This window comes from Myotis myotis, unplaced genomic scaffold (genome assembly GCF_014108235.1).
Source record: "Myotis myotis isolate mMyoMyo1 unplaced genomic scaffold, mMyoMyo1.p scaffold_m19_p_19, whole genome shotgun sequence".
Taxonomy (NCBI): domain Eukaryota; kingdom Metazoa; phylum Chordata; class Mammalia; order Chiroptera; family Vespertilionidae; genus Myotis; species Myotis myotis.
In genome coordinates this window covers 13,801,328-13,821,967 of record NW_023416323.1, presented here as the reverse complement: position 1 = coordinate 13,821,967, position 20,640 = coordinate 13,801,328, and the positions used below count along the sequence as shown (strand labels likewise).

The 20,640-nt window shown below is 56.3% G+C and overlaps 1 protein-coding gene across 2 annotated transcripts in view; it reads left to right on the top strand.

The window, feature by feature from the left end:
- The window catches only part of ACSF3 (acyl-CoA synthetase family member 3), an 80,316-nt gene extending 61,607 nt beyond the window's left edge, over nucleotides 1-18,709 (top strand). The window contains exons 7-9 of one of the 2 annotated variants that reach the window (XM_036346369.1): nucleotides 10,772-10,906; nucleotides 11,053-11,164; nucleotides 15,448-18,709. In XM_036346369.1, coding sequence (XP_036202262.1) covers nucleotides 10,772-10,906; nucleotides 11,053-11,164; nucleotides 15,448-15,595 — 395 coding nt within the window. In that variant the 3' untranslated portion in view covers nucleotides 15,596-18,709. The remainder of the gene's footprint in view (nucleotides 1-10,771; nucleotides 10,907-11,052; nucleotides 11,165-15,447) is intronic. The other variant, XM_036346368.1, reaches the window with a different exon arrangement.
- The last annotated feature ends 1,931 nt before the right edge of the window (nucleotides 18,710-20,640 follow it).

Here is a 20,640-nt window from a genome sequence, read left to right as displayed (position 1 = left end):
TTAATTTCATTGTAATGCACTGCAAACAGGAAGGGAGTATGTGTGTTTAATTGGCTCTCGGGGGTGAGGCCTGGAAGCCGCATGCCTTTGTCACAGGCCATTAGCGATACAGACTGCATAATGAGAGCGCGCAATCAGCTCACAGCTGCCGGCTCCTACGGGGAGAGCATGATATTAAATAGAAATCAGGATAAATTAAACTTAACCCTTTCCCTAGCCAGCCCCTCCTGCCATTCAAATTCGAATTCTGGCAGGAGCTGGCAGGTCCTCCTCCAACCAGTTCCTCTCAGTGGCCTCCTCCATGTCTAGATGACAGGAGACAAGCTGCCCACTTCCATTCCAGCCACTGTGGCCCTCCCTGCCCTGTGTGCCTGCCTCCTTCCCTGCAGCCCGGTTCTGCCAGGGAGCACACGTGGGGAGCTCCTTGTCAGCCCCCAGGGCTCCCAGCTGCCTCTCAGGGAAGAAATCAAAGCGCCCTCCCCCGACCCCACCCCGACACTTTCCTGACAGCCACAGTGCCTTTGGACTCTGAGTCCACCGAGCACTGCCACACCCTCAGAGAAGTTGGCCCACACACACAGGCGATTCTAGGACCCAGGTCCTCAGGGCTTTACATTAACCCTGCTGTCGGAGCTGAGGACATGGGGGTAAAGACACAGATGTGAGGACAGGGCTGAGACGGGGGCGTGGGGATCAGAGCACAGGCTGCACCTGAGAAAACAGAGATGAGGACACAGGGCCCAGGTGAGGACACGGAGACGCAGATGTGAGGAAACGAGGGCATGGGATGGAGGTGAGGACAGAGATGACAACAGGGATACAGGATGGCGCTGGGGCACGGGGACAGAGCTGAGCAAACACGTAGCTCCTACTGCCTTCTCGGTGCTTTTCCCTGAGCAGTTTGTCATTTTAAAGGACTGATAACTGAACATGAGGAAACAAAACGGCATCTCTGATTATTTCAAAGAATATGCATCATACACTGTTAATGTTGAAAAGTGACATAGTAAATAGTCAACTCTATTTACCTAGTTTTAGATAAATGCATGTGTAGAGGGTACTTAGGTACCTGGGAGAAAGAGCCATGGGAAAATCACCAGAACATTGCCAGGGTGTCTGGTAGTGCCTCTTCCCTTTTTGTTCTGCAATGAGCACATGATACCGTTATCAGAGGCAAACATTAAAAGCTATTTATTTAAGAAAACACATCTCCAGTAGGACAGCAGAAGAGAGAGCCTGATGTGGATTGGCTGGGCTGCCCAAGGTTTGCAGCCTCGGTGGAGCGTAGAAATTCTCTGAGGTGTCGCTCTAATCGAGAATCAGGGCTGACCATGCAGCCCAGGAAGTCAATTTCCCACAGAGCCAGTCAACTTCGAGCTAAGATGACAGGCAGGTCACAAAAAAGAAATACAACTAGCCAAAAAATACAGAAGACGTTTCATTTCTAGTGATAAAAGAGAGAAACAGGGAAACAAAGATTGCATCCTTTTTACTAAACTGGCAAATTCCTAAAGAGCTGATGCTCAATGCAGTAAGGCCAGTGGGATTGTGTGGCCAGTGTTTCTATGAATCTATTTAAAGAAAAAAATTAGAGGTGGTCAAAAGTGGATGCCCAAAAATAGCTGTTGCAGAATTATTTATAGTGTGAGAAATTGGAATCCCTTGCTCAGTGATGGGGAATGGCATGTGCATTGTGACCCATCCAAACAGCAGAATAGTGTGAGACCTTAGAAACCTTATTTTCAAGACTAATGGCATGAGGGAACTCTGCTGGTGTGTGTCATATACACATGTGTGCATGGGTGTCACATGTGGGCATGTTTGGCACAGAACTGACTCCTGCTATCGCTACATGATCTCATGTCCTCTTCTGTTCTCTCTCTGCTGGTACTTCCGCAGTAAGCTTGTTACTCTTATAAGCACAGATAAGTATAAATGGTTTTTAAGTTTTACACTGAAGTTTAAGCCTTCTCGTGTTAAGAAGGCCTCAGAATAGCACTCAGGAGTGACGTTTGCTCCGCTCACACCTTGCCAAGGCCTCTCACTCATAGCTGCTCTGAGCTCTGATAGGTTTCTCCTCAAGGAGTCCTTTTATTTTGACCAGTGAACCATAGTTAGGAATTAGGCAAAGGGCTGCAATACAGGGACCCGTGTCTCATGCTAGTGAGTGTGATGGCACATGTAACGGCAGGCTGTCACCACCTTCACATCTGGCCAAGAATGACCATCTCGTACCCAAGCCTCGCTTCTCCCTGGAAGACAGGTCCCTGTTCCAAAGACTCGGCTGTTCAGTCAGCAGCTGTCCGGGGGGTTCCCCAGCTGTGCGATGCTGAGCCCGGCTGTGGCACCCATGGTCCCCTTTGTTGGTGGCACCTCCTGTGCGCGGAAGCTGTTGTTGTGCTGTAGTCCTATCTGGCCTACAGCCGTCTCCTGTGTGTGCTTTATTTTTTTATGTCGCTGAGAAACCCTCTGTTCCCGGTGGTCGTAAAGACGCTCTCCTTTATTTTCTTCTGAAGCTCGTCAGACCTCGCTTTCACGAAGCTGAGTCTTCGATCCGCCTGGAAGTGGCTTTCGAGTGAAGGGACGTCACGGCCTGTGTTGGGCTCTGCTGCCCGCGGCTGCTCCTGGGCCTCAGTGCTGTTCCTTTGGCCTTTTTTGTCTGCACTGGTCAGTCCCAGACCTCTGGGCAGAGGGTGAATGTTTTGAGTTTTTGTTTTTCATCAGAGTTGTACATCAGGGCTCAAAGGTGCCATTGGTTTCACCAGTTTGGGAACAATTACCAGTGGCCCCCAAGATGTGTTAGCTGTTTCTTTGCTGTTGATCTCCGTGTCCTAACTGACTGCTAATACCGCCCACCCCGTGGCCGCAGCACTCTCATCAGCGGTTGGTGTGCAGTGTCGGCACATGAGGCCCTGCACATTCCGTTCAGAGCTGAGCAGTGTGGGAACCATGGCTGTTCCCCAGCTGGGGAAGGGCTCGTGTGTTCATCTATGTCCACATCCCCAGGCATGGATGGCCACCCTCTCTCCTTGGAAAAAAAAACCCTCTTCAGTGTCCTGCTGCCCCCAGCTGGGCTGTCCCCTCTACATCACATACAGCTCCCACCTGGGCCTCCACTGTCCGCAGTCCCCTCCTCCCTCCTGTTCCTGCACCCACGGCTTCCTCCTTCCTCTCACTCCTCAGGTTGCAGCCCACATCCCCCAGAGGCCTCCTGAGAATGGACACGTGTCTGGCAGTGTCTTCATTTGGGTTGGGCGGGGTACGGAATAGTGGGTTAGAAGTCAGCCCTTTATTGGTTTCTAGCTTCCGTGTTTGCTGCCAGCTGCAGCCATTATTCTGGTGCTTTGTGACCTTCCCCTGTGGAGTCCTAGAGGGTCTTGTTTGTCCCCAGAGCCCACAGTTTGACTGGCTATGCACTGTGGGTGCTCTGACGTTCCTGGTCCGCCAGCACTCGGAAACCATGTCCTGTAGTTCTGGGAATTGTTTGGCTGATTTTCTCCCCTCTGATGCCCAGCGACCTCTGGTGGCTGACAGTGAGAAGGGTGGTGGGCAGTGGAGCCCTGGGTGCTCACAGGCCCACTACCTCCTCATGCCTGGCCAGACGGCACCTTCTATCCTGGAGAACACAACATGCTGCGAGGCAGGGCTCCACCTGCTTCTCACCGTCAGTCCTGCCTCCTCCTCGCCTCCACCTCCCACCAGGGGCCTCTGCCCACGCCTGGGGGTGAGTCAGCACCCTGCTGCCTCTCTCCACGTCCTCAAGGGTCTACTTCTTTGGGTCTGTGTAGTTCTTGATCACTGACTGATTCATCTGCTTTTCAGCTTTCCATTTTTTAAAAACATAGTCTCCTTTCCTATTCTCCCTGTTTAAAACTTTGTACTTCTAAGAAGTTACTGTTGCTTTTGTTTCAAGGGTGAACTTTTGTTCACCCTGCCATCTCTCCCTGGTGGTTTTCAGGTGAGGTTTATGCTCCTGGAAGTTGTCGTGTCTTCATTTCCTTCTGGTGTCTTCCTTGGTCTCTATCCCCCAGGAGTGGGTCAGCACAGCAGCCGCCACGGTCTCTGAGTGGCAGCAGCTCCTCTCTTACCCACGGGCACCCGTCTCCGGAGCCCACGGACAGCTGCACCGCCACAGCCTGGTGGGTGACCTGCAGGCAGAGTTGAGACTCTGAGTGGAAACACGAGGGGCTCCAGGGCAGGGCAGCCGGGGAAGAGCTCTCAGCAGTGGTCTCCGGCTCCCTCAGTTTCTTCAAGGACCAGGAGCCCGAATGCAGGGTGCTCCGTGGCCACAGTCAGAGTGGGTCTGGGTCTCCTCCCTTGGTTTCCTCGCTCGCCTGCTCTAGCTATCTGCACAGCCCGGATGCCGCATGTGGGGTGCCCAACACACCCCCTCCCCCCATGAATAGCTCACGATCCTTATCGGGACAGGGGCGGTGCTATTCCCATGTCACCCCAGTCAGGACTCTCGCCCAGCCAGGAGCACTTCGTCCCAGGACCACACATGGGCAAGGCCAGGCCCACCGCCCATGGTTCGCCCACATCCAGAAAGTTAGCCTCTGAGTGTGGGGAGATTTATTTCCATTCCAGTGCCAGGCGGAGAGCAGTGTGTAGGTCCTGCTGCAAACGCCTGTGCCTGAGCTGTGTGCGGCTCACTGTACTGATCACCAGGCCGTGTCTGTCGGAGCACAGCTCCCTGGCTGCGGCTGGTGGCAGGGCCAGGAGTCGGCACTCATCGGCAGGAGACCGACTCCAGAATCGGTACATTTCGATAAATATGTTGTTAGAAAAAGTGAAAGTTGTTGGCCTGTTTTGGGTCTTGTGTCCGAAGCTCCCCAGCAGCGCGACCCTCCCCATGGGGCTGGCCTCTCTCTGTCACTCTGTTGAGTCTGTGTTTGGCTTCCACGTGCCAGGCCCTGAGGATGGGGCTAGAGCCCTAAAGGATATAGGAAGGGCCGAACTGGTTTGGCTCAGTGGATAGAGCGTCAGCCTGAGGACTGAAGGGTCCCAGGTTCGATTCCGGTCAAGGGCATGTGCCTTGGTTGCGGGCACATCCCCACTGGGGGGCATGCAGGAGGCAGCTGATCAATGTTTCTCTCTCATCGATGTTTCTAACTCTCTATCCCTCTTCCTTCTTCTCTGTGAAAAATCAATAAAATATATATTTTTTTTTAAAGGATATAGGGAGGGTTCCACCCCATTGATGCTCATCCAATGATTCTGCACTGAGAAATCAGAAATCACAAATCACACACCACGTGGGGGAGCACACAAGCAGGGAGGCCCTTCAGGTCGTGGTGTCCGGCAGCCTCTCTGAGAAGGCGCCAGCCAGGGGAGGCAGGGCGCAGGTCTCCAAGGGGAACCGCTAGCTCAAGGCAGAAGGGACATGGCGGTGCAGGGCTAAAGGAAGACTGGGCACTGGAGAGTTCCACCCTGGAGTCTCCCCTCAGTAGCTCACAGGGCCCATGTGCCTTGGGGGGCCTTGGGAAGCCTTCTCCTCTACGGCTAGAAAGGAATTCTGAAGCCATCAGGGGGACAGAGATTCCGATGTGGGCAGCAGTAGCTGTGTGGCAGTGGCTGCCTTGAGGGCCGGCACGTGGCTTCCTAACTGTCATGGTCCAGGGCATGGGTGCACACACTCCAGGCAAAGAACCGCCACACCCAAGGCCAGGCACCTTCCGGGCATTCCCAGAACCTCCTGAGGCAGGTGTGCGGCTGGGCTTTTGTGGAAAGACAAGTCTCCTGACCCTGCTGCTGTAGGAGTTCAGGCACAGCCTGTTACTGACAGGTGGCTGCCACGTCCTCTGACTCAGAAGCCTGGTGCCTCAGGGACACGAGCTGCACTGGCCCTCGGCTCTGCCCTCAGCATGACTCAGTAGAATGTGCAACCCTAGGGCAGTTGCTGGGTCAAGTGGTGACCCTACCTGGTCTCCTTTCACCCAGACAGACAGACACACACACCACCCCCCCACCCACACACACACACCCCCCAGTGTGGGCCTCCATGGAGGTGTCGTCCTTCACTGAGGGAAGAGCTGACTCAAGAGTCGCCTGCACAGCCCTGGCGAGCTAGCCCTGGCTCCTGTGATGCAGGGCCTGCCAGGCCAGAGGGTTGGGGGAGAGCTGGGCTTTCCCTCAGGACGAGAGAGCGGGTGTTCCCAGAAAGGTGGAGCCGCGCCTGAGGAAGAGTCCAGCCTGATCAGGGGCATCTAATTAGCATCCTGATAGGCAATTTCCCACACTTGTGACACTTGTTCTCAGTCATAAACTTCGTTAATACAGATTCTTCCTTTAAGGAATTATTGCTTCATTATAATGTGCTGCAGATGCTGCAAGTGACTTGCATAGGTGTGAGCCCATGAGGTGGGGTGGGGGAGCCCATGGGTGGGGGTGCTCCCCTGGGGTTTGAGGAGGGGAATGTCTCCATAAACCAAGCAGCAATTTCTTAAAACTTCTTATTTTGAAATACAGATTCATAGGCGGTCACAAGTAATGTGCAGAGAGGTTCTTGCATCTGTGCCCAGTTTCCCCAGGTGACTGCCCAACGTAACTGGCGCATCACCAAAGCCAGTTCCAGACACTGTTATTGCTCCATGTCGTCTCGTCTTCCCGCATGAACACCGGGGCACCGTCTGGCCTCGCGCCCTGTCACCCGGGCGGGTCTGCCCTTTCTCAGTGTGGCTGCACAGAGGCTCTGGGAGTACAGTCTCCGCTCTGAGCTGCAGAAATTCCCCACCACACTTCCTTCTTTCCTTAAGTCTGTCTGCCCCGGGCTCTTTGGGGTTTGGAGACTTTCTTTGTTCCTTAACTCTTTCCCTCCTGGACACCGCCCAATGCAGGGGCTTTCATGCCCAGAGTGGGAGCCAAGGCAGGCACACCTTGTCCTCTGGGCGCATGACTGGGGGTGGCACTCGGCAGTCTTCCTGTGTAAATAATGGCAGTGTGGGGCTGCCCTGTAAACAGGTGGCTCCCACCCTCGCAGGCTTCTGTGCTGCATCATCTCCCCATTCCCTCGAAGGCCAAGGACCCCTTTTTCTGAAACCACTTCCGTCAGCACCACTGAGCACACATGTCACCGGCCTGCAGGCAAGCCTCGAGCTCAGGAAGAGCGCTGTGGTCAGAGGCTCCCTGGAGCCCTGCCGGGGACATGTCCCTTGCTGGGACTTAGCACTGTCCCGGGCGGTATCCAAGGAAGTTGTAGAGGGATGTTCAGGGTCCCCGTTTAGAGCCTCAAGGAGCCACACGGGCCTCGCCTCTCAATTCTGAGCATGGCTTTTGGGTGCATTGCCTGATCATCCTGCCCCCCAGTGCAGCCAGGGCCTCCGGGTCTCCAGGCAGCACGGGGTTACCCTGAGACAGAGTGGTACTACACTGGCATCCCGTGGACCTGCCCTCCACAGACCCTCCATGTTCACTCCTTGTCCCTCTACTCTTTCCAATTGCCCTTGACCCAGAGAAGGAGAGTTCCCCAACCCGGCCCCCTCCCACCTTCCTAGAGTCTGGTGACTCCTCTCCCTCTCTGCAGGGCCCCCTCAAAACTAGAATCCTCAAGAGTCCTTTCCTCCACTGTCCCAGACCTTCATGCCACAGTAGCACCTCCTCCACTGATGGTCCCAGGCCCTTCGCATTTCTGAAAGCAGTGTTAGTCTCCTGCTGTCTTCCAGATCCCTCCCAAACATTCCCCTCTGTGAGCCTTTGCCCATAGGCCTCTGGTTGGCTCCCTTGCCTCTGGCCTCTGCTCCTCCACGGTGAGCTGAGCCGTCAGAGCAGGTGGCTCTGAGGAAGCTCTGGGAGCGCTGGGCTTGGTGGGCCTCACCCCTGCCTGTCACTCGTTGGCCACAGCCACTCCCACAGGCCCGAGGCTGTCTCTGCAGCTTTCCCAGCAGCTAGAAGGGTCCTTATGAGACAGGCTTTCTCAGAACTGTTTCCGGTTCTCCTTGCTCAGTGTTTCCCTGGACAACCGCCTTTGCCCCTCCAGGTTCCGTGCCCATCCTTACAAAGCCCCCACTGGCCAAGCTTTCCCCAGGCCCCCAGTGCACCCCACCCAGGAGGTGGGCCCAAGAGCTCGGACTCCTTTCTCCTTCACCTGTTGGTCCTAATCCAGGCCTGCCCTCCTGTGCTCGGGTGCCCTCGCTCTGCCTGCTGTCCCTCCCATCCTGTCTCCCACCTGGGCATGGCTGCAGCCACAAGCAGGCGCCCTCATCACACTGCCCTCCAGTTTCCACAGGCGGCAGGAAGGAGCTTTCAGATGCAAATGTCCCTTCACCCCATGCCAGGCTTCCCACAGCCCCCAGGGCGCTCGGTAGAGACAGTGTCCCGCAGGTCCTGCACTGTCCACCCCACCATCCTCGGGGCTCCTCACAGCCTTGCTCCTGCTCCCACAGGACTGCAGCACATGCCCCTCACACCCTGAGCCTCAGCCCACTCTTGCCTCCATTCACGTGCTGCTTCCCCTCCGGCCGGCCTCCACGGAGCCAGGCTGCCCTGCCTCTGCGCCTAACCGGCCAGCAAATGCTACTGAGCTCACTGCCCCAGGACAGAGCACAGCTCCTCACCTGGTGGGGGTGTCCTGGGGCTGTTGGAACCACTCACCACTAACCAGAACTCCAACAGGAATCTATTCCCTCCCAGTCTGGAAACTAGAGGTCACAGGGCCATGTTCCCTCCAGAGGCCCTAGGGGAGGCTCCCTGCCTCTCCAGCTCCTGGGGGCTCCAGGTGTTCCTGGCTTGTGGCTACGTCACCCCGACCTCTGCCTCTGTCCTTACATGGCCTTCTTCTGTGTCGTATCTGCCTCTGCCTCCCTCTTTTAAGGACACATGTGATCACATGGGAAGCCCCCTGGGAAATCCAGCATGATCTGGACTACCTGTCATCGTGTGTTGGTTTTGCCTGACAGTGATCCAAATAAGTGACCGGGACTCTCCCGCGTGTGCACCTGTCCTTCCTTGGCATCTAAATCCCCAAATCCCTCCATGATGCAACTTCCATATATCTCCAGCACCATCCCCTCCGTTTCGGTGCCTAGTTCTCTCAGAGGAGACCCTAGTTCTCGCTGCTCTGCATCAGGCTGGTGACAGGAGACAGGTGCTGGAGGAAGCCACCTTCCACCGCGAGCTGGCGTGCGGGAAGGGGACACCTGGAGATGCCAGAGAAGTGATGTCTGAATAGGCTGAAGGGAGGAGAGGCAGCAGATGGAGGACTAGAATATTGCAGGCCGGAGCCGTCTTCCTGCTCCAGGGCAAGGGGATATGGTCAGGGGCTGCACAGTGGCCATGGGGGTGCAGCTATAGGGGGCTCTCACCCTGGCTTAAGCTGCATTTGCACAGAGTAGGGCTGAGAGCAGCCCTTTGAAAGAGGGTGCAGGTGACATCGGCAGAGGCCCTGAAACCATGATGGCCGTGCTCCGGGCAGTGGGGGCAGGCAGGGCCTGGGGCAGGCAGCAGTACCTCTCCGCTGAGTCCCTGGGCTCGTGGAGGCCAGCAGGGTCAGGTCAGGAAGCCCCTGGAAGGTCTCAGCCAGGACGAGGAACAGGATGACAGCCTGGACTGAGGCCGAACTCTGCATTTACATGGCAGGCAGCTGGCAGCCATGGAAACATGGAAGACCGTGCAGATGTTTAGTGCAGAGAAGACAGGACCAGAGCAGAGATGGGAGGGAGGTCACGGAGGCCTGGTGTCCACCCCTGTCCCTGCAGCCACTCCTGTCACTTCACACCCGCGCCTCAGGCTGTCCCGGCCCCATGATGCAGCTTTCTAACGCCGCTCATTTCTTACGCTTCCTGTCGGGGCTGGTGAGAACCACCACGCCGCCGCCTGTGCTCTGGGAGCCTGGCCTTCCCGCTGCACTATAAATAAGCCAGCAGCCCGTCCAAGCACACCCATCCGTCTTGTTTAATAGACTGGAGAGCGCCCCGCACCGCGGCAGGTCTCAAGGAGTGGCGCAGTGATGGATGGCTCCTTCCTGAGTCGGACGCATGATGTATAATGAAATATTTATGATTTATTTCAGCTAATAACCCGGCATGAAGTGCAGGGTGTGAGAGCAGGTGGGTGAAACAGCACTCCTTGCAGCGGGCGGGATGGGGGTGTCCCCAGGTGCACATGCCACACATTCACACATGTATACACACTGACACACGTGTGTGCACTCACACAGCCCGCCTCTCCACACCCTCGTTGCCCCAGGCTGGAGGGCAGACCTCCAGCTCCTGGTTGTCCTCCGTCCCACCCCCTCTCATGCTTGGTGATGTCTGAGAAAGGACTCTGGATCCTTAGCTGGGAGGGTTCCTGCCAGGGTGATGCCCAAGAGAAGCAAGATGGGGAAGCAGGCAGTGAGCCAGCGGAGCAGGAAGTCCCTTTTCTCCTGTCAGAGACCCACATGGCACCAGGAGCGCCCCACCAGGAAAGGCCACGGTGATATCCAGCTCTACCAGGGCCCTGCCGAGGCTGGAACCCGACTGCAGACATTGGCAGACAGCGATCCTCTTTCCTCTCTGTTTTCAGGGGCCTGAGAGACAGGTGTCCTGGGCAGTGACAGTGCGGGCCTCTCCATTGCACCTGCATAGGGTCACAGCCAGAGGGTGTTCCGCTGTCAGCACCACAGATTGAGAGCACAACCGTCAAACTTTGTGCTTGCTGCCTTGTCCCAAAATTGCCCCCCACAGCCAGAGTACCAATAGTATTGATGGGCACAGATGCAGGCACCCACCCATGTCCATGTGTCCTCTGTGCCTGCCCCAGCACGCCTCCTGGTGACCAGAACCCCTTTCCTCAGGCGACACAGCCATGTTCAAGGACGGCAGCTACTGGATCCGGGGACGCACATCAGTGGACATCATCAAGACGGGTGGCTACAAGGTCAGCGCCCTGGAGGTGGAGCGGCTGCTGCTGGCGCACCCCAGCATCAAGGGTGAGTGGCCGTGGTGCTGTCGGCAACTGTTCCCCAGGACTTGCTCCAGGGACCCCACCTCCCCGGCATTTCCTGCACGTTCTTGCTACTCTGTAGCCTGCAGTGATCACTTGGTGTTTAAGGTGCCCACCCTGTTCTGTGCACAGATGTGGCTGTGATCGGTGTTCCGGACATGACGTGGGGCCAGCGCGTTACTGCAGTGGTGACACTGGAAGAGGGACACTCACTGTCCCACAGGGAGCTCAAAGAGTGGGCCAGGTAAGGGCAGGCAGGGCCAGCGGTCCTCATGGGGTCAGGGGAGGGAACTTTCCCACCTCAGGAATGGGTGGGCAGGGAGTGGACTGTCCCATGGCCTGGAGGGGACAGGTGGGGGCTGGGCCTTGCTGTTGTTCATCTTGGGGGAGGACTTGGAAGGTCAGGCGACGTGGTACTTACATGAGGCTGCCCCAATGGGGGGCTCCAGGGACCTCTGTAATGATGGCAGAAGCAGATGTGGAACTGTGCGTGCCCATCACCGCAGGGCCGGGAGCCCTCGCAGGGGGATGGGAACTCCCACTCCCACCATTCGACTCAGACGAGGTTTGGAGGAAGGTTCTGAGGCGGCAGAAACACTTGCTCTTGGACAGTGTCCCGGTGGTGAGCGAGCAGGTTCTCTCCTGGGTTTAGGAAGTCTTGGCGGGGACATCCGGTGAACCTGAAGCCAGATCCAGAGCACCCACCCCTCGGCCATGCTCTAAACAGCGGTCGCCAGCCAGTGGTCCGTGAGGTCCAAAAGGTTGGTGGCCACTGCTGTAAACCACGTGCGCTGAGCATGGTCATTCCCCATGCCCATTGGATGCTCACTGCCACCCAAGGCCAGAGCTCCCCCGTCTCCAGCAGCGCAGTCCCTGTCCCTCACCCTGCATCTTGGCCGGTTTGCCTTCGCCTAACCCTAGCCCCTCCCCCAGGAGCCTTTCTGCCATCTGCCTGGTCCCGTGGTTTCTCGGTCCCAAGGCTCACAGAACCCTTCCCTGGGCCCTGTGGTCAGTCCCAGGGCCCACCCCAAATCCCTGCCCCATCCTTGTCAAGGCCAGACAGAACTGGACAGGACAGGGGGAGGGTGTAATGGAACCATGGAGCAGTGGCCCTGCAGCTCAGAGAGGCAGTTAATAATCTCCGAGTTCTTTATCTAAATCCAAGAATTTCCTCCTATCTACCTCTTCTCCCCACACCCTCCTCCACCCCAGCTTGCCTCCTCCTCGGTGCTAAAGATATTTTTGGCTTGTCCAACATGATTTCACAAACAGTAGGAATCCTGGTTTCATCAGGGGCAGCACAGCTGGGCAATTAGATCCCCGGGATTTGCAGAAGCACAGTCGGAGCACTGCTGTTTAACAAGAGGAGAGGCAGCTTTGATTAAACAATTGCTCTGTTAACAATTCCATGTGTGTATGTGAGTACGGGTTGGATATGTGTGCATGTGTGTGTACATATGTGCATGTGTGTGTACGTGTGTATCCTATGCCGAGAGCTCCCAGAGAGTTTCGGGTCCAAGTCTACAGTCGCACATTAACCTGGGGCTGCCCCCAGGCAGGTGCCCGCATGCCCCTCACCCTCACCTCGGCTCTGCGTCTCTCAAATTCAGCTCAGGCTTCTGGCCCAGCCCCCAGCAGGTCCTGTTCTAATGGTCATGGCTGTGACTGTGGGTGTGCGAAGACCCTAAAACGGGCGCTTTGTGCAGGGGATCTGGGGTGCTTTGGGGAGATGCTCCCCGGAGAACAGGACTGGGCGGAGCAGTTGGCTAGGCTGCCATGTGTCTCCGTGAGGACGGTCAGACTGAGGCTGGTGTCTGGGCGTTTGTGTCCTCAGATTGGCAGCCACTGGGTGTGCCACAGGCTGTCCACCCCATGGAGGGGGAAGAGGGTCTTCCTTTCGGAGCCACCCTCTGCGTCCCCCGTGTGGGTGCAGGGATGGGGAGAGGAGCCTCCCCCCGACTCTTGGACACTGACTTTTTAGTAAGGCTGTGTTTCTTTCTGTGTTCACTACCATTTAGAGGCTTTTAAAAATATATTTTTTAAATAACGTTTTCTCTTTTGCTATTTTTTTTTTATTTCTGAAGATTCTTGCTGTCCTCTCAATCTCTCTGCTCCCCAGGTAAAGAGCTGTCTGCCTCCCCATGCTGTGCTTTTAGCAGGGGTCACAGGGAAGCTGGCAGCCCCAGCTCAGGCAGCACGTCTCCATGGGGGCGGGGGCATGGTCTCAGAGCTGGGTACACTACCAGGTGTGCAGGGTCTAGGACACGGACAACCTGCCACCCTTCCATCCCCCAGACTGCCGACTGAAGTGGGCCAGGTGGGACTTCCACACCCGGGAAGAATCCTCAGTGTCAGCATCCAGTCAGACCATGATGAGTCATAATGGTGGCTAAAGTCCTGTCCCTCTGCCCCTTCCTCCCTCCTCCAAGGAGACGTGTTTGGGAGGTGCTAGGCAGTATCTCCACTGTCCATGTGGATTTTTTCACAGGGAACCTTGCTCTTAACAGACAGCTCAGCTTTGCATGACTCCTGTGCGGGATCTCACTTTGCTGAAGCAGTTCTGAGAGCTTTGTATTAGGCCAGTTGCTAAGCTGGGACCCTTGGAGGAAAGCAGGCCCAGCTTACAGACTGTTCTGCAATGAAGGGATCACTGTTCTTGGAAATGCAGGGCCTGCAGATTTTAAGCCTGTGTTCTTCACAACACTTTTAGGTCATTTTAATTTTTATACTTTTTTCCCTTTTTTAGTGGTTGCTAAGGTGGGGTTTTACTGTGCATCTTTAACTTTCCAGGCTCTCTCCTGTGACATCGGCCTCTTCATGCATAGACAGACTGTGGCTATTATTGCCTTGCATCTGCTTTTATATTTGTCACACACCCACACTACCTTCTTTTATTTTTGTTAAGCGGTTACTCCTAAAGAGAAGTCAGTAGTAAGGACATGGTGTCTGTTTCCCGGCTCTGCTACTCTTCCTGCCTTGGCTCACCCTCAGTTCTGTCGGCAGCATTTCCTCCTGCCTGCAGACACGCTCCCATCTGGTGCTGGTCTGCTGGTAAGGAACCTCATCAGCATCTGTGTGTCTAAAAACGTCTTTAATTTCACCTTCATTCTTGAAAGATACTTTTGCTGGACATGGGATTCTAGATTGACGGGTTTTTCTTTTCGTTCCTGGGAAATGGTGCTCTACTACCTTCTCACCTGCACTGTTCATTGTGGGAATCTGCCATCATCTCAGGCCACACCCCCAGACCCACCTGTACCCTCTTCTCTCTGGGCCCTGGCACCCAGCTCAGTGCTGGCATGGTAAAGAAAGTGAAGTCGGGGAGAGCCTCAAAGCACGACATGCCACCCAAATACCACTGGAGACACCGAGTTTTGGCAGCCAGGCTGCAGAGCAGTGGGCAGCTACGTTTCAGGAGCAAGTTGGAGTGTTCCCCCTGCTGCACTGTCAGTCCTGGTGGCTTATTCCAGCCAAGTCCAGCCTGGCCCCACATGTCCTCCAACCCTAGTGTGCAGCCCCGGCCATCTCCTGCAGCTGCCAGGACCACAGATGGTGGCACTGTCTCTCCTCATGAGCCAGCAGCAGCCTGCACTCAAGTACCCTGGAGGGGGAGCCACACCATAGCCCTGGCCTGCAGCAGCCTGTTTAGGGAAGGGGCTGCCCTGAGATAGCGGTGTGCTCAGGGCGGTATTGCTGATGCTTTCTGCCTGTGGGTAGGTGGACCCAGCCTGCAAGGGTGATTGGGCTCATGTTTGTTCATAAGCACCAGGCTGTTTAGGCAAGAATTGGGGTTTCTTGTCCACCCCCACCACCAGCTCCTTGCTACTAATCCTCAGTGGCCAAGGCCCCACAGCTACAGAATGGAGGGCCACAGCCACCTGTTGACCCTGGGCAGACACTGGGGGCCATGTGTCCTGCAGCCCACTGTCTGCATCACTCTGGCCTGGCCTGAAGGTTGTTGTCAGCAGATTGGAGTCCCTGTGTCCCAGGAGGCTGGGAACTGCCACCCCAGGCAGCTTCCAGTGCTTCTGCAATTTCCTTGCAAGGGGGCATGGGGCCTGGGTGTGGCTTCAGAGAGCAGGGAGCAGCAGCTCTTGTCTGCCCAGAAAGGGCCCCGGGAGGGAGAGTGTGGGCCTGCAGCCTAAGGAGGGGTTCCCGAGCAGAGCCTACGGGTGTGGGACCCAGCATGTGGCCGCACACGGGAGGACACACCATGTAATGGGGGGCCCCTCAGGGGAGTGGGGGCTACAGGCTAGAGCCACCCCTGGACTAACGCTGGTGCTGCTTGAGTGCTGGCCTCTGGTGCAGGGAGGCCGCCTTCTCCACCCGTCCGGCTAAGGCGCTGCAGTGACCAGGCTGCAGGGTGGGCTTATCCTCACCCCCACCCCGGGGGGCAGAGGGGCATCTCTGTTAGCGTGTCCTGCAGGAGGGCACCCTCCTGGAACAAGCACAGATATGACCAGGCCGGGAGGTGGGTGCCTTCTGGGCCCGGAGTTCCTGCCACTCAGGTCACGCTTGTCTCTGCAGAGGCGTCCTGGCCCCGTATGCTGTGCCCTCGGAGCTGCTGCTGGTGGAGGAGATCCCAAGGAACCAGATGGGGAAGATCAACAAGAGGGACCTGGTCAGGCAGTTCTACCCGCACAGCCAGGGAGCGCCGGAGGCCAGGCACCCGTGAGCCAGCAGCTGCTCTACACCCAAACCCCCAATTGGGTGGAACAGAGTCCGGCCTGATGGAGTAAGATCACAGCCAGAGGCCTCCTCTGTCCGTCCGTGTGGCCACATCCACACCTTTGCCTGGTCAGGCCCCAGGAGGGTCCAGGTGTCACTCAGGGATGCAGGTCTCCACAGGAAATTCAGTAAAGCTTCTCAGAGAAAAACGCCTGTGCTGTGCTGTCTACCCGGGGCTGCGTGGGGGCTGTGCGGCAGGGACAGAGAATGCACTTGTCTGCACACACGTGCACGCCACGCAGCCCAGTGTCCCCCCTTTGTCCAGGATGCCCAGGCCGCGGCCTCAGGTGGCCTGGACCCCTGCAGAGCCTCCTGATTGAACCCTGACTGCTCTGAGGAGCCCACCTGGAGGACAGGCCCAGGCATCCAGGTGAGGGGGTTTGGGTGTGCCATCATCCCTTCTGCCCTCCCTGGGGTTTCCCAGTGTGTCTCTAGGACAGTCCACGTCACAAGAGTGGCTTCACTGAGCCCCAGGGAGTGGCAGAGGCTCATGTAGGCCTTCAGGCCAAGCCGACCGCCATAGGGACAAAGCTCAGGCAACCAGAGGGCCAGGGAAGCTGTGTCTGGACCCCCTGCTGAGCAGCTGGGTGCAATCCCTCAACCCCCACAAAGGGCCCACAAACTTCTGGGCTGGCCAGGTGGCCTTATTTCCGTCTCTGTGGCTACATGGTCCCTGTGGAGCCGCTCACCTCCATGGTTGTGGTGTAGGTCCCACTGTTCTGTGGAGTCCAAATCCTCTCAGTAGCCAGAGGCTGACCGCCAGTGGCCCTGCAGCTGCTCCACCTTGACCCTTAACCCCCACCCCCTCCATGCTGTCCCCACCACATACCCCTGTACTCCCACAACCCCTCCTTTCAGTCTTTGTCTAAATGCCCCCTCTCCTTCCCAGACCCTCCCCCCAGACAGGCCCTGTCCTCCACACTCCTGGCCACCGTTGCACAGACCTCAGCGTTCCCACTCCCCGCTCTTGGCCGTCTTGATTCCGACGCACGGGTGCCCTTTGTACACTCTGAACAGAGAATCCAGAGGCTTCTGGACAGTTTACCAGAGACCTGGGCAGCTCCTCTGCCCACAGCTGGTGGGAAGTGGCCCTCACAGCACAGCAGGAGTCTGGCCCTGACTTTTCCAGAACCTGTCTCCAAACTGTGTGTCTGAAAGAGCAGCAAATCGTGGGAACTGGAGGAGCCACCCCAGCCTGTGCAGGGGCGCAGTGCCTTATTGAGAGGCTGTAACTGGTGAGAGAGGCGGAGCTGGGACCACCCTCCCGCCCTCAGCACCGCCTGTGGCCTGTGACTCCCCAAGGCCTGACCCTGGGTGTGGGATTTGCTCAAAGGAACATCCAGCCCCAAGTTCCCTCCTGCCTGAGGTCTGGACATGAACGCCAGTCACCCACCTACATGCAGGCCCCTTTGCGGGGCTCAGCCGCTGTGCCCACAGCTGGCTCCTCTAGAGGGGAGCCCTCCACACCTCCGTGGACACCTGGCTTCCCCCTGTCCTGTGGTCACCCCTGTGGTAACGAGGGAATCACATAACCACATGCTACTGAGAGAAGTCAGACTGGACACTGCAGGGTCTTCCCTAATCCCAGTGATTTGACACTAATTCCTAAAAATGGTTACATAATTACTTGCTTTATGCTGTAATCTATGTCAGACACTTTCTGAAAATGACAGTCACCTTTGGCAAACAGCAAGAGGACAGAGGATGTTGATTTGTCCTTGGAACAGGTCCCTGTAAGGCAGGGGTCCTCAAACTTTTTAAACAGGGGACCAGTTCACTGTCCCTCAGACCGTTGGAGGGCCGGACTATAGTTTAAAAAAAAACTATGAACAAATTCCTATGCACACTGCACATATCTTATTTTGAAGTAAAAAAACAAAACGGGAACAAATACAATATTTGTATTTGCATGTGGCCCGCGGGCCGTAGTTTGAGGACCCCTGCTCTAAGGACACAGAACGCTGGGCCCCACTCGTTAAGTCAACATGATGGAGGGTCACGAGGCTTCCAGGAAGTCCCCCTTGCTAAATATGCCCCCTACACACACCTGGGGCTGCCCCGCCCACCCCACACTCGCTCCCCCAGTGAAGCCAGCCGCAGGCACCCTGGGAGCTGAGCTGTGACGGCCTAATTGACAGCCCATCTGCCTTCAGCCTCCCTGGGCAGGCTGAGCTGGGGCTGAACTCACTGAAAGGCAGCCTGGATGCCCAGGGTTCCTGGTGGGGCTGCTGCGCAGACAGGCCGCCGCCTCAGCAGCGGGAAGGCCAGCCTGTGCCTCCAGGATCGCTCGGGAGGGAGCACGCCTGGCTCAGCGGGTCCCCGAGTCCCACCATGTCCTTCCTGGACATGGCTCATTAGCAGCCACAGGGAAGCCCCGCTGCCTCCACGTCCACCCAGCGTCTGTGTTTGCAGACACGAGGCCAGCCAAGGTAAGAGCCCCCTGCGGAGAGACAGGCTTGAAACAGCCCCTCCCAGCACCCGGCCCGAGCCCTCTGCCTGCGTTTCCTGTTCTGTGATCTGAGGCTGGTGCTTCCTCTGGGCTCCTCGGGTTCGAACCAAGGGCTGAGGGCTTCGCTTCCTCGGAGCTTGAGTCTGGGACTGGCGATGGCACACGGCTCCATCTAGGAGCTCCCCAGCCCTCCTGGCTCCCCAGAGGAGGCCAAGCAGGAAGTCGGGGCGGGGCATGGAGCTCTAACAGCCGGGGGCCGCGCAGGCCAGGCCACCAGCACCCACTGCCCAGGCACCAGGCACTTCCGTGTCCACCAGTCTCAGCCACGGCTCAAGTCTTTGTCTAATCGCCACGCTGGCCCTGCTGCCCCACCTGCGGCACGAGGTTCCCAGTGGTGAGGAACGCGCCAGGCCAGCAGCGTGCCACAGCCCCTGTGTTCACATCCGGCCTCTGTCTCCCTCTGGGGAGGCATGGGCCTCGCCCTGCCACCTTCACACGTGGGACTTAAAAATGTTCTCCTGGCCCTGACTGGTTGGCCCCATGGTTAGATAGAGCATCGGCCTGTGTACTCAAGGGTCCCAGGTTCGATTCCAGTCAAGGGCATGTACCTTGGTTGCGGGCACATACCCAGTAGGGAGTGTGCAGGGGGCAGCTGATCGATGTTTCTCTCTCATCGATGTTTCTAACTCTCTATTCCTCTCCCTTCCTCTCTGTAAAAAATCAATAAAATACATATTTTTTTAAAAAAATGTTCTCCTGGATCAGGCTTCCCCTGCAACATTCCTCCCGAGTCACCCCAGAGCAGGAGCCACAGCAGAAAACATCACAGCCGCAAACAGAACTCCGCAGTGCCCGGCCCCAGGACCAACAAGATGCGCCTCGTGTCCTGGAGTGAGTCCTGACCCCCGAGGGCCAAGGGATTGGACTCTCTAGGTGTGTCTGTAAGCAGAGCCGCCTGCCACCCTGGTCCCCAGCCAACACAGGTGGGGCTGGGACCCACTGGCAGCCCAGGCCCCCGGGAGCAAGATCCCAAGTCTGCCTGCTCAGAGCCTGAGAGCCCAGCCAGCACCCTGGGAACCAGGTCAGGGAGCGCAGAGCCTGGCGTTCCTGTCTGTGAAGGGGATCTGGAGATAGTCCCTGCTCCAGCCCACTGGGCGACAAAATGAGACCGTCGTGCAGAACACGGCAGCTCACTGCCCATTTTAGATGAGATAACTATAAAAATAGGTACAGTGCCCGGCTGACTTTAAGCAACAATGAATAAGAGGTATTACCTACAGGTGTACATACCACACACACATATCCCTGCATATATGTGTGTGCTCACACGCATGCCCACACAGCTACATACACATGTGTACCCACAGACATCCTTGCATGTATACCTATGCACGTGCACACGCACACATACACACATGCTCTGTGACACGCCCCCCCCCCCCCCCCTGTTTTGGGGTTGAGTGGGACCAGGATTATAAAGCAGTTTTCCAAGAGTCCCGGGAATCACCTTAAACTCCAAAGTCCCAAATCTTTTTCTCTTTTATGTTGAGTTTTTACATGAAAAAAAAATTGAAGACAAATTCCAGCACTAAACAGTAAATTTGAAAACTATAGCTCAGTTCTTAAAATGGTCCTGTGCTATCATCAACAAATCAACAAACGGTAGGTGTTGGCGAGGATGCGGAGAAAAGGGAACCCTCCTGCACTGCTGGTGGGAATGCAGACTGTGCAGCTATTGTGCAAAACAGTATGGAGTTTCCTCAAAAAGTTAAAAATGGAACTCCCATTTGACCCCGTTATCCCACTTGTAGGAATATATCCCAAGAAGCCAGAAACACCAGTCAGAAAGAATGTATGCACCCCTATGTTCATAGCAGTGCAATTTACAATATTTAAGATCTGGAAACAGCCTAAGTACCCGTCAGCAGATGAGTGGATAAAAAGCTGTGGTACAACTACAACATGGAATACTGTGCAGTTGTAAACAAGAAAGATCTCTTACTATCTGTAACGGCATGGATGGACCTGGAGAATATCATGCTAAGTGAAATAAGTCAGAGAAAGACAAGTATCATATGATCTCACTCACATGTGGAATCTAATTAACAAAATAAACATGAATGGAGTGGATCCAGAGACATGGAGGCAAGGAACAGACTGTCGAACCTCAGAGGGAAGGCGGGGAGGAGAGGGTGGGTAGAAAGAGATCAGAGAACTTGTATGCATATATGCATAACCCATGGACACATACTATAGGGTGGTGAAGGTCGGGGGCGCCTAGAAGAGGTCAGCGTGGGGGAAAGGGGACATATGTAATACTTTCAACAATAATGTGTATGTTTTTAATGGTCCTGTGCTGTGGCCTCCCTCTGGGGAGCCCTGGCCTCTGCATCCCTCTGCCATACCCACCTCTTCCTGCTCCTCCTCTTTGCTCTCTGTGCCCCTTACCTTCCAGCCACTGGATGGATCTGTGCCAGTGTTCCCCATAGAACCCCCTTCCCCATTACCTCCCACCCCCCTCAATCCCCTTCCCTAGCAGTCCC